At 37.8% G+C, this 12,823-nt stretch overlaps 1 protein-coding gene across 1 annotated transcript in view; it reads left to right on the top strand.

Annotated features, from left to right (window-relative positions):
* SNX4 (sorting nexin 4) overlaps positions 1 to 12,823 on the top strand; it is a 76,897-nt gene that overhangs the window by 16,588 nt on the left and 47,486 nt on the right. The window contains exons 3-5 of the mRNA XM_070406408.1: positions 5,616 to 5,751; positions 5,833 to 5,982; positions 7,055 to 7,102. Of these exons, the coding sequence (XP_070262509.1) occupies positions 5,616 to 5,751; positions 5,833 to 5,982; positions 7,055 to 7,102 (334 nt within the window). The remainder of the gene's footprint in view (positions 1 to 5,615; positions 5,752 to 5,832; positions 5,983 to 7,054; positions 7,103 to 12,823) is intronic.

Genomic DNA, 12,823 nt, shown 5'->3' with positions numbered 1-12,823 from the left:
CATTTAATCCATTAACATTTAAAGTTATTATTGATAGATACTTGTTTGTCGTCATTTTTATTCTTAACCCCTGTGTTCCTTCTTCGTTTCCTATTTCTTCTTTTTACAGCAGACCCTTTAGCATTTCTTGCATTGCTGGTTTGGTGGTAATAAACTCCCGTAGTCCTTTTTTGTCTGTGAAGCTCCTGATTTCACCCTCAATTTTGATTGATAGCCTTGCTGGGTACGGTATTCTTGGATTCAGTACCTTGCTTTGCATCACTTTGTATATTTCATTCCATTCCCTTCTGGCCTGATGTGTTTCTGTTGAGAAATCAGTTGCTAGTCTGATGGGGGATCCTTTGTAGGTAACTTTCTGTCTCTCTTTGGCTGCTTTTAAGATTCTTACTTTGTCATTGGTGTTTGCCAATTTAATTATAATGTGCCTTGGCGTCTGTCTTTTGGGGTTCATTTTGTTTGGGACTCTGTGAGCTTCTTGGATTTGTGTGAGCTTTTTCTTCCCTATATCAGGGAAGTTTTCTGTCATTATTTTTTCTAACAGGTTTTCTATTCCTTGCTTAGTTTCCTCTTCTTCTGGCACCCTTATTATGCGGATGTTGTTTCGTTTCGTGTTGTCCCAAAGTTCTCTTAGGCTCTCCTCCTGCTTTTTAATTTTTTTTCTAGAAGCTGCTCTGCTTGGGTATTTTTTCCTACTTTGTCTTCTAGCTCACTGATGCAGTCCTCTGCTTCTTCTAGTCTACTGTTGATGCTTTCTATTGAGTTCTTTATAGCAGTGATGTCATTTTTCATTCCTTCTTGGTTCTTCTTCATTTCCTCTTGGTTCTTACACATATTGTTGAATTTGTCTTCCATTCTTTTCACCCACCTTATGACCATTTCTCTGAATTCTTTCTCTGACATGTTGCTTGCCTCCACTTTGTTTATTTCCTTTTCTGGTGATGCCTGTTTTTCTTTCATATGCGGACTCTTTCTTTGTCTCCCCATGATCTCTCTTCTCCGGGTGTCTGGTTATGTAGTTCTCTCTCTCCTTTCCGTGAGGAGGAGCAGGGCTTGTCTTGAGTCCACGTATTCGCGCTGCTTGAGATCCGGTGTTCCTGGGTTCGTAGCTGGTCCCTGGGTGCTGTGGTTGCAGGGTCTCTGGAAGTATACGCTTCCGATAACAGCCACTCAAGATGGTGCGGTCTCCGCTGCAGAGATTTCAGCAGCAGTGGAGGCTGCCTCGTTAGGGGAGCCCGATCCAGCAGTCTCCAGTAGTCCCCTGGAGTATAGCTATCGCTCACCCACGAATTTACACTCTCCGTACGTCCACACCCTCTCCTTTCATTCTCTCACTCTCACACTGTCTTGCAGTCTGCCTTCCCGTTGGCAGTCATCTTTCTTCTCCCAGCCATACTTATTTTTATTTTATTGTTTTGTTAATTCTCATTGGAGGATATTTTCCCATTGACTTTTAGAGAAAGTGGAAGTGGGGGGAGAGACAGAGATAGAAAAACATCGATTTGAGAGAAACACATTGTAGGTGGCCTTTTTAAAAAAAAAAACTTAGTAGTTCTTCTAGCAGCCTTATATGTGTATTACTAATAGGCTATATTTATCTAATTATTAGCAATATGTGGGTTCTATTAATGATTTTGAATAATTTGAAACTTGATATTAACCTAGATATTTTTTCAACTGAAGTTGAGAGTATGAATTGGAATAGTATTAATCATAGCTAATGGTTAGGTCAGCTCTTTAAAATGAATTATGATTTAATGATCCTATATTTCTGCCATGGGAGCCATTTCTGCATTTTGAATTTCATAATTTGTTTCCTTTTTATTAATATGCAATGAATAAATTCAGTGGCAAATAATTTATAAATAATAAAAACATTTAACATCTCTTATGCTGAGCATGGACTAGTATATATACTGGTACTTTCTTAGGATTTTGCTTTATTCCAAGACTGATTTAGTTTCTGTACCTTTATGCCCTAATGTACAAATGCACATTGTGGTTCTATGCATGTTATTGTCATGCAAAATTATAAATTAGGAAGGTCCTGATAATGTATTTTTTTGTTTGTTTTTTGTTAATCCTCACCCGAGGATTATTTTCCATTGATTTTTTTTGTGTGGCTATTTATTTATTTTTCCTTTTTTTTCTTTATTGATTAAGATATTACATGTGTCCACATATGTGTCCTTATCCCCCCATATCCCCCCTACCCTGCCCATTGATTTATTTAGAGAGAGTGGAAGAGAGAGACACACAGAGAGAAACACTGATGTGTAGAGAGGGGGCTCGGGATCAAGCCTGCAACCTAGGTATGTGCCCTTGGCTGGAATTGAACCTGCGACCCTTCAATCTGTGGGCCAACACTCTAACCACTGAGCCAACCCAGCTAGGGCTTGATAATGTTTAGAACACTGATACTTTCTAACAGTGATTATGCTAGCAGAAATTTTAAGTAGTCAAAATAATTTCAGCTATCTTTTATATGATTTTACCCTAACTTCCCCCAGCTATAAGTTGAGCATTTATATGGATTAAACCTGCTTTATCTGCAGCTGTTTATATTAAAGGTAGAACTAGAGATGAATTTTTTTTTTAATTAAATCTTTATTGTTCTGATTACATTTGTTCCTCTTTTTTTCCCATAACTCCCCTTCTCCCAGTTCCAGCCCCACCCTTCGCCGTCACTCCCCACCCACTGTCCTCATCCATAGGTGCACGATTTTTGTCCATTCTCTTCCTGCATCTCCCATTCCCCTTCCCCCCCCCCCCCCAAGAATAGTCAGTCCATTCCCCTTCTATGTCCCTGATTCATTGTAATCACCAGTTCATTCTGTACATCAGATTATTTATTCACTTGATTCTTAGATTCACTTGTTGATAGATGCATATTTGTTGTTCACAATTTGTATCTTTACCTTTTTCTTCTTCCTCTTCTTAAAGGAAACCTTTCAGCATTTCGTATAATACTGGTTTAGTGGTGATGAACTCCTTTAGCTTTTCCTTATCTGTGAAGCTCTTTATCTGACCTTCAATTCTGAATGATAGCTTTGCTGGATAAAGTAATCTTGGTTGTAGGTTCTTGGTATTCAGTACTTTGAATATTTCTTGCCATTCCCTTCTGGCCTGCAAAGTTTCTGTTGAGAAATCAGCTGACAGTTGTATGGGTATTCCCTTGTAGGTAATTGAGTCTCTTTCTCTTGCTGCTTTTAAGATTCTCTCTTTGTCTTTTGCTCTTGGCATTTTAATGATGATGTGTCTTGGTGTGGTCCTCTTTGGATTCCTTTTGTTTGGGGTTCTCTGCGCTTCTTGGACCTGTAAGCCCATTTCTTTCACCAGGTGGGGGAAGTTTTCTGCCATTATTTCTTGAAATAGGTTTTCAATATCTTGCTGTCTCTCATCTTCTGGCACCCCTATTATTCTGATATTAGTGCGCTTGAAGCTGTCCCAGAGGCTCCTTACACTATCTTCACACTTTCGGATTCTTTTTTCATTTTGCTTTTCCAGTTGGGTGTTTTTTGTCAAATCTTTGGTTTGATTCTTGTGCTCCTCTGGTCTGCTATTTGGTATAATATTCTTTATTTCAGTCCGTGTATGCTTACTTTCTAATTTCTTTATCGTAGCATCGAGGGTCTCATTAGTTTTCGTGAGGCTCTGCTCAAGTTTATAGCAAGCCCTCAAAATTGCGATTCTTAGCTCCATATCCTCCATTTCTGTCATGTTTTTTTGTCTCCGCATCTTTTATGCTTTCTTGGTGCACCCCCTTGTGGTCTTTGTGCGCAGTCTTGTTCTAGCCAAGCCTTAATTGTTGTAGTTAACACTAGAGGGATTTGACCACCAGGCCGACTGGCTGTAGGAATCAGCTGTGTGGAAAATGTCTGTCTTCTGGGGAGGCACTAATCCAGCCTTTGCCTGAGGCGGTCGGCAAATGGCTGTGCGCAGGGTTTGGGCGGGGTGGGATCAACAGGGCGGGCGGAGGGAGCAGTTATGGCCGCTCTCAGTCCCGTTCCCAGAGGCTCTGCTTCTCAGAACCCCGGCAGCCGCTGCAAACCTTGGAGAGAAAGCTGCCCTCAGGTTCCAACTGATGCCGGATAATCCTGCTTCTCCCGTTTGAGTCTGGGTCCCTAGAGACTCGCCCGGATCTGGAGCCCAGAGTCTGAGACTCACTCCCGACCGAAAACGACAACAGCGCCCTCAGCCACCAGCCCGCTTTCTCGCGCACCTCGGTACCTTTGTATTTTCCACACTGCGCCTCCTCTGAGCCTCGGTTTGCTGTTCTCTTTCCTTCTAGTTGTAGAGTCTCTCTTCAGCCAGCCTTCCTGTGGTTCTGGGTGATGTCCGTTCCGTCTTTTAGTTGTATTTTTGAAATGGTTGTTTGCGGCAGCGGTCTCCGGTGTTTACCTACGCCGCCATCTTGGTCTCTCTAGAGATGAATTTTTATATTCCTTTCCCCCCACCCTTTATTTATTTATTATTTTTAAAATATATTTTTATTGATTTCAGAGAGGAACGTAGAGGGGAAGAGAGATAAGAAACATCAATGATGAGAGAGAATCATTCATCAGCTGCCTCCTGCACTCCCCACATTAGGGATTGAGCCCATAACCCAGGCATGTGCGCTGACTAGGAATCAAACCGTGAAAGCCTGGTTCATAGGTCGATATTTAACCACTGAGCCACACCGGTCGGGTCCCACCCTTTTAGAGTTAATTTAAAAATTTTGTTGGATACATCCAGTTTATCCATAACCATGAATCGATTTTTTAAAAATGGCCATGCTTATTTTTATTTTGTTTTGTTACTCCTTATTGGAGGATATTTTCCCATTGATTTTTAAAGAGAGTGGAAGGGAGGGGGAGAGACAGAGAAAAACATCGATTTGAGAAAGACTCATTGATTGGTTGCCTCCCACACAGGCCTGGACTAGGGCCAGGGATCGAACCTGCAACCGAGGTACATGTCCTTGACTGGAATCGAACTTGGGACCCTTCAGCCTGTTGGCCGATGCTCTAACCACTGAGTAACTGGCTAGGGCTGAATCTATATTTTTACAGTGTCTTAGTCTATGGCATGAATGTTGTTCTCTCTCATTGTGGCAGAAGTGCAGTTACACATACTTTCATTTAATGAAACAGCAGCTAAGCCAGATTTTGCTACATATATTGTAAAATGAATTATACATTAACTGAATACTTTGAGGCTTTTAGAGTGTTCCTAATATGATTATTTCTCTTGAGTCCAATGGTTTTCTGTAACAGAAGAATATAACAGAAGGAAAGTGGTTAGGAGTGAGGGCTTTGGAAGCAGATGGATCTGAGTGCTGATCAGTTAATACATTGATCATTAATACATTGTATTAAAGATCTTTTAATACAGATCTTTAAGACTGTATGAAGAGCATGTACTGTGTGGCTGCTTCCTCATCTGTAAAATGGGGACAATAATTCTTGTTTTACAGGTTTGTTGTAAGGATTAAGTAAAATAATACATGAAAATTTCTTTACTCAGTATCTGGTTCATAAGCATTCAGTAAATGGAGTTGTAAAATTTAAAGGATGTTGTATGCATGTATTTGTGTTTTTATAAAATCATAGCAGTCTTATTCTATTTCTTTTCAGGTCAGTTGAACATAATGATGGTCCAAGTGTCTTAACAGACTCACTATGGAGGCGGTATAGTGAATTTGAGTTGTTGAGAAACTACCTTTTAGTTTACTATCCACATATTGTTGTGCCACCTCTACCAGAAAAAAGGGTAAGAAGTGAAATGGCAGTACCGTTAAGAAGTATTTAGCATTGAGACTATTCTTCATGATTATTTTGTTTACCTACCTAGGCAGAATTTATTTGGCATAAACTCTCTGCTGACAACATGGACCCAGATTTTGTGGAAAGACGTCGAATTGGTTTAGAAAACTTCCTCTTGAGAGTTGCTTCACATCCCATCCTTTGTAGAGACAGAATCTTCTATTTGTTTTTAACACAGGTACTTTTCTTTTATTTAGTCTTTTTTAAAAAAAATCATTTGACTTGGCATTTTTAACTTTTAAATTGTGAATGCTTGTTCTTTTTTTTTTAACTTAAAAAATTTTTTTAAATTACCATTGACATAAAGTATTATTACTTTGAGGTGGACAACATAGTGATTAGACATTTATATCACCCTGATAAGGCTATTGAAATGCTTATTCTTTTTTTTTTTTATTTTTTTTATTTTATTGATTTTTTACAGAGAGGAAGAGAGAGAGATAGAGAGTTAGAAACATCGATGAGAGAGAAACATCGATCAGCTGCCTCCTGCATACCCCCCACTGGGGATGTGCCCGCAACCCGGTACATGCCCTTGACCGGAATCGAACCTGGGACCTTTCAGTCCGCAGGCCAACGCTCTATCCACTGAGCCAAACCGGTTTTGGCTGCTTATTCTTTTTTAAAAAAATTTATTGATTGATTTGAGAGAGAGAGTGAGAGTGAGGGCCGGGGGGGGGGGGGGAGCTGGGGGGAGGGACAAAGAGGAAAAAGAGAGAAACATCGACCTATTGTTCCACCCATCTATGCACTCATTGATTGATTCTTATATGTGCATTGACTGGAAATCGAACCTGAAACCTTCTCGTATTAGGATGATGCTCTAACCAACTAAGCTACTCGGCCAGGGCAGAATGCTTATTCTTAAAGTTATTTTTAGAGCAGCTTTGTTGATCTGTATGCATTTTGTTTGTTTTGAATTTCAAAATCATTGGTTACATTATTCTTTTGGCTAGTATTTTTATACTGGAAGATACTAAAGACAGTGCTTTTTGGTATCATTTAATGATATCAGAGTTAATTAGTCTTTAATTTTTTGAAGCCCAGATTGTAAAATCTTGGGTTCATCTTTTGGTAATTTTTTTTGGAATCTGGATTGAATGTTTAATTTTGAAGTGAAAATAATTTTTTTTTACCCTTTTCCCCCATTTCCCCTTAAAGAACAACAGAACAATAGGTATTTTCTCTAATTTGAAATGTTCCTTATGTTTTATTTTGCAATGATTTCTAAAATTAACTTTAATTTTTAGGAAGGTAACTGGAAGGAGATTGTGAATGAAACTGGGTTTCAGCTGAAGGTAAGAATATTTGTATGAAATAATTTACTCTGTGTCCTTTAATGGTTGCCAGAGCAATACCATGCACTTAGTGGGTACTTGATATTGAATGAGTGAGTGTTGGGAATAGGTCTTGCATCTGAAATCATTGGTAGGGTGTTCAAGGAAACACTGTAATTTAATTTTGATTTGTGTCATTTTAGTTACTAGTGAGACTATAATGGCATATTTATGAATTAATTCTATTAGAAAAAGAACATTTTGAAGCAGTAATTTAGATACAAGTTGTAGGTTTTCCATACAGTATACTCATATTATACTTTGCATCTTTTTTTCTTCCCTCTGTCCTTACAACTGCCACTCTCAGTGATGCCCCCGGTAATTGCTCACTCTTTATCAGGTATGAACGATGTTTCTGAAGAATTAAACTTGGGTTTTCCGGTCATAGTAAAATAAAAGATGAGCCTTAGGTCATACTTCCTCCTAGGACATGGGGTCAGTTTTTGTTTTGTTTTGTTTTTTGTTTTAATCCTCACCTGAGGATATTTTTCCATTGATATTTTAGAGAGAGTGGAAGAGAGAGGGAAAGACAGAGAGAAACATTGGTGTGAGAAAAACACATCGAATAATTGCCTCCTGCACGTGCCCTGACCAGAGCCCAGGCTGGGGAGGAGCCTGCAACCAAGGTACAGACCCTTGACCGGAATCAGAGGCCAGTTTTGGGTAGGCACAGGAGTCATTTTGAATTTGCATTTGTTAGTGAAATAGGCTTATTTAGTTTTTGTGCAGCTTTTTAAATTTAGTCATTAGAATTAGTATTTGGGAGTGAAATTGTTATCTAAAAATTGAAGAGCATAGTGATGGTAAGATGTTCACCCTAACTCCACTATATTCTCTGTATTATCCCCCAAAGTAATATAACAGTGGTTCTTGTAGGTTTTCAGGTCTTCATCTCTTGTGTTAATTAAATAGGTAAGTAGAAAAATATATAGCCCTAGTTGGTCTCAGTGGGTAGAGTGTCCACCTGGGGATTGAAGGTTTCCAGGTTTGATTCCAGTCAAAGGTGTGTGGGAGGCAACCAATCGATGTGTCTCTCTCACATCAATGTTTCCCTCTCTCTGTCTCTCCCCCTTCCTTCCACTCTTGAAAAATCAATGGAAAAATATCCTCGGGTGAGTTTTAACAAAAAAACACAAAAAACTCCAAAAATAAAAAAGAAAGAAAAATATATAAATTGTTATACTACATAAATTGATACATGATTCAGATGATAATACATTAGCAAAAGTTTACTGGTCTAAATAACAAGAATAAAATGGCTTTGCAGTAATTATGAAAACACTCTAGAGCAGTGGTTCTCAACCTTCCTAATGCCGTGACCCTTTAATACAGTTCCTCATGTTGTGGTGACCCCCAATTTCATTGTTACAAATTGAACATAATTAAAGCGTAGTGATTAATCACAAAAACAATATGTAATTATATATGTGTTTTCCAATGGTCTTAGGCGACCCCGTGAAAGGGTCGTTCGACCCCCAAAGGGATCGCGACCCACAGGTTGAGAACCGCTGCTCTAGAGAACTATGTATTGGTGCATAGGTATTTGAAATTTAGCACACAAAAAAACTAGAAGAGAAAATTATTTTCTGCACAGATAATATAAAGTAAATCTGCTTAATTCTGTTAGAACTGATTCTAATTTATAAATATATATATTTTAAAAATATGTTTTTATTGATTTTAGAGAGAGAAGAAGAGAGGGATAGAGAGTTAGAAACATCAAAGGGAGAGAAAATGTGACCTCTTGATTCATGAGTCAGTGCTTAACCACTGAGTCACACCAGCCAGGCTAATTTAGAAATATTTTGTTGGCAGATTATATGAAAAAAATTAAAATTTTCTTGGCAATAATTTATTACTTTATGGTACTTAGGAAGAGTACTAAAATTTTAGTTTAGAAATGGTTGAAATAACTCTAACCTTTAATAAATTATGTAATTTTGATAGGATTTTCTGAAAATTACTCCAAGGTATGCTGGGAGCTAATAATAAGGAAAAGAGCAAACTAAAATATAATTGTTTTGTTGATATCTCTTGATATAATGGAAAGTTTAAACATTTTTAGTCATTGATTTAGTTATTAGTTTAGTATCTAGTTATTACTTGTTTGTCCTTGAACCCAGTTCTGGCCATAACTTTGGTAACCTTGATGAAACTCCTAAGTTTCTCCACCCATTTAGACTACACTGTTTACAGGGTGCTGAGTCTTATGTGTAGGTGCTGTTTAAATGTCCAGATATATTGTATTTGCCTAGCCTTATGGTACAACCTTGGTTTTGCTTTTATAAAGTCTCTAAAAGGTAATATCTAATATACAAAATATTAGTAATTTGAAAAGTCATACTTAATGAAATGGACGAGAAATAAAATGTATGGAGAGAATTTGGAAACCCGTATATCTTGCTGCATTCCTTATTTTGCTGTGTGCTATTTCTTGTTTTAAGTCCTTCCTTTCATTAAGGAAATGAGACCTTTTTGGTGTATTTTTTTGCGTGTGTGTCTGTTTTTTGATGTCTTAAAAAAATATTTTTATTGATTTTAGAGAGGAAGGAAGAGGGAGAGAGAGAGATAGAAACGTCAATGATGAAAGAGAATCATTGATCGGCTGCCTCCTGCACGTTCCCCACTGGGGATCGAACTGTGCCCTCCTGGTTCATAAGTTGATGCTCAACCACTGACCCACATCAGTCAGGCAGTGAGATCTTTTTTTTTTTTTTTAAATTGATTTTTTTTACAGAGAGGAAGGGAGAGGGATAGAGAGTTAGAAACATCGATGAGAGAGAAACATCGATCAGCTGCCTCTTGCACACCCCCTACTAGGGATGTGCCCACAACCAAGGTACATGCCCTTGACCGAAATCGAACCTGGGACCCCTGAGTCCACAGGCTGACGCTCTATTCACTGAGCCAAACCGGTTAGGGCCAGTGAGATCTTTTTTAACCACCTTAAACACATATGTACATGCATGGATACATAAAACATATATATGTGATGTTGTCTACATATATATAGTTAGTTACCTTTCACTTATCCTGAGGTCATGTATTTGGCAGTTACAACTAACTTGATCATAGTTGAAAGCTGGGATTTAAGCAAAACTGAGTTCGGAGATGTCATTCCAGCTAATTGAGCCACACCAACCAGGGCTATTTCCATTTTTCAGATGAGGAGCCCTAGAAAGTAACTTACCCATGGTCACATAGTTGTAAGTGATGGAGTCTGAATCCAAGTCTAGACCTAACTCAAAGCTCTTCTTAATTACCATTCCACATTACCTCTCTTCACTTATTTGCTATGTAATAAATGTATGTAAAGATGATTGGTAGAGGAAGTGTTGGAAACTGTTTTTCAATGAAAATGAAATCATTCTGAATCAGACCACATATTTACATTTTTATAAGAATATTTGACCTTGGCTATTAAATTGTCATCCTGAAATTGAAATATCAGCTTACTTTTATTTTCTTTCTTTTTAGACATCTTTGATTTAATTTCTAGTTTGGGCCTGTAAGATTAATATTTTCATAAATCTTTTTAGAGTAATTATTATACCCAGCAAGATAATTATAAAAATGTAGTTTCTTTTTATCTGTCCTCTATTTAACATAAACATGAAAAACAGATCTTTTTATTGCTGCTATGTATTGGTGTTCCTTCTTTCTTTGAATAGTATTTATATAATACTCATTAATTGATTCAGTGAATTCAATTCAGAGTTTATCTCTAGAATAATGAACATACCAGTATAAACTAATTAGTCTAAAGTAATATCATTTTGCCCTGGCTGGTTTGGCTCAGTGGATAGAGCGTTGGCCTGCGGACTGGAGGGTCCTGGGTTTGATTTCAGTTAAGGGCATATGCCCGGGGTTGCGTGCTTGACCCCCAGTGGGGGGTGTGCAAGAGGCAGCCATCAATGACTCACTCTCATCATCGATGTTTCTATCTCTCTTTCCCCTCTCCCTTCCTCTGTGAAATCAATAAAAATAAAAAAATATCATTTTAATTCAGTTAACTCAGTAAGTTACTTATATGAAAGTGTCATTCATATGCCCTAACCTTAAATGAATTTAGGCTGACCCAGAAGAATCTGGAACACTGTCTGTTATTTGGAGCAGGGACTGCCAGATACAAGATCTGGGCTCTTAGGATCTCTGCTAATCTGTGTATTACACAGGAACTCTGAGAGAGCCAGCGTGGAGATTCTGAATGCTAGGTGTCCTGAGTGTCAGGTATCTAGTAGGTGCTGTTGATACAGTAGTGAAAGAGCTGGAAATAAACTCCATGTTCTTATGGAGCATATATTTTAGTAGTTGGAGAATTTAAATAAGATACTTTAAAGTTGTTATAAATTATACAAATAAAATAATTTATAACATAAACTGAAAGAGTGTGACAGCAGAGATTTTTTCCCCAGGGGTTATTTTGAGATAGGTGACAAAATGGGGATACTTTTGAGAGTAAAAGGGGGCACTATTAACAATTAGATTAGGACACAGGTATAAACCAGGACTGTCCTGTGCAAACTGGATCACATGGTTGAAGAGATAACATTTGAGCTGAGACCCAAATAATAAGAAATCTGCATTGGAGTCAACCTTGGGGGCCAGTGTTAGAGAGATGCCAAGTTGGGTAGTAGTTTACTAGGCAAGGTTCTGGGGGGAACATGAGAATCAGGAAATGAAATAAAGGAAAGACAAGGTCCAGGACAAGGAAAGTAAAGTATATTATAGGGATTGGAAAGGGAGGGGTAGTGAGCTGGTGGGTTTTAAAGGAGAACATGGAAAAGGTTGTAAGTTGGGGCTATAGAATAGTCACGAGTTGTTTTTTGTCATTCAGCCAATACTTATTGCATGTTTGTGTTGTGCCAGGCATTGAAGGCATTGGGATATAGCAATGAACAAAAGAGAAAAGAGGTTAAAGCAGTGGTTCTCAACCTTCCTAATGCCGCGACCCTTTAATACAGTTCCTCATGTTGTGGTGACCCCCAACCATAAAATTATTTTCATTGCTACTTCATAACTTTAATTTTGCTACTGTTATGAATCGTAATGTAAATATCTGATATGCAGGATATATTTTCATTGTTACAAATTGAACATAATTAAAGCATAGTGATTAATCACAAAAACAATATGTAATTATATATGTGTTTTCCGATGGTCTTAGGCGACCCCTGTGAAAGGGTCGTTCGACCCCCAAAGGGGTCGCGACCCACAGGTTGAGAACCGCTGGGTTAAAGTGTGGCCATGGCAGCTGTTACGCAACTCCAGGGGGCACTGTTCACACTGTGCTTTAAAAAAAAGGTCTTTCATTCTAGTGGAGAGCTAAGAAACGAATAAACAACTAAGATGAGTTCAGATAGTGGTGTGTTAAGGGAAATAAAATAGGGTAGTATGAAGCAATTATGCAAGGGCTTTAAAAAAATTTTTATTTTTCACATTAATGTATTTTTTATTATATTTGACATACAATATTATATTAGTTTCAGGTATACAACACAGTGATTCAACATTTATATACCTTACAAAGTGATTGCCATAGTAAGTCTAGTATCACTGTCAATTACATAGTTATTACAGTATTATTCACTTTATTCCTATGTTGTACATTATGTCCCATGACTTATTTTATATCTGGAAGTTTGTAATTCTTTTTTTTTTTTTTAATATATTTTATTGATT

Source organism: Myotis yumanensis, unplaced genomic scaffold (assembly GCF_028538775.1).
Source record: "Myotis yumanensis isolate MYYU_CA2020_CCGP unplaced genomic scaffold, mMyoYum1.0.hap1 SCAF_2, whole genome shotgun sequence".
NCBI lineage: Eukaryota > Metazoa > Chordata > Mammalia > Chiroptera > Vespertilionidae > Myotis > Myotis yumanensis.
The sequence above is the reverse complement of the archived record's forward strand: the minus strand, read 5'-3'. Positions and strand labels throughout refer to the sequence as shown.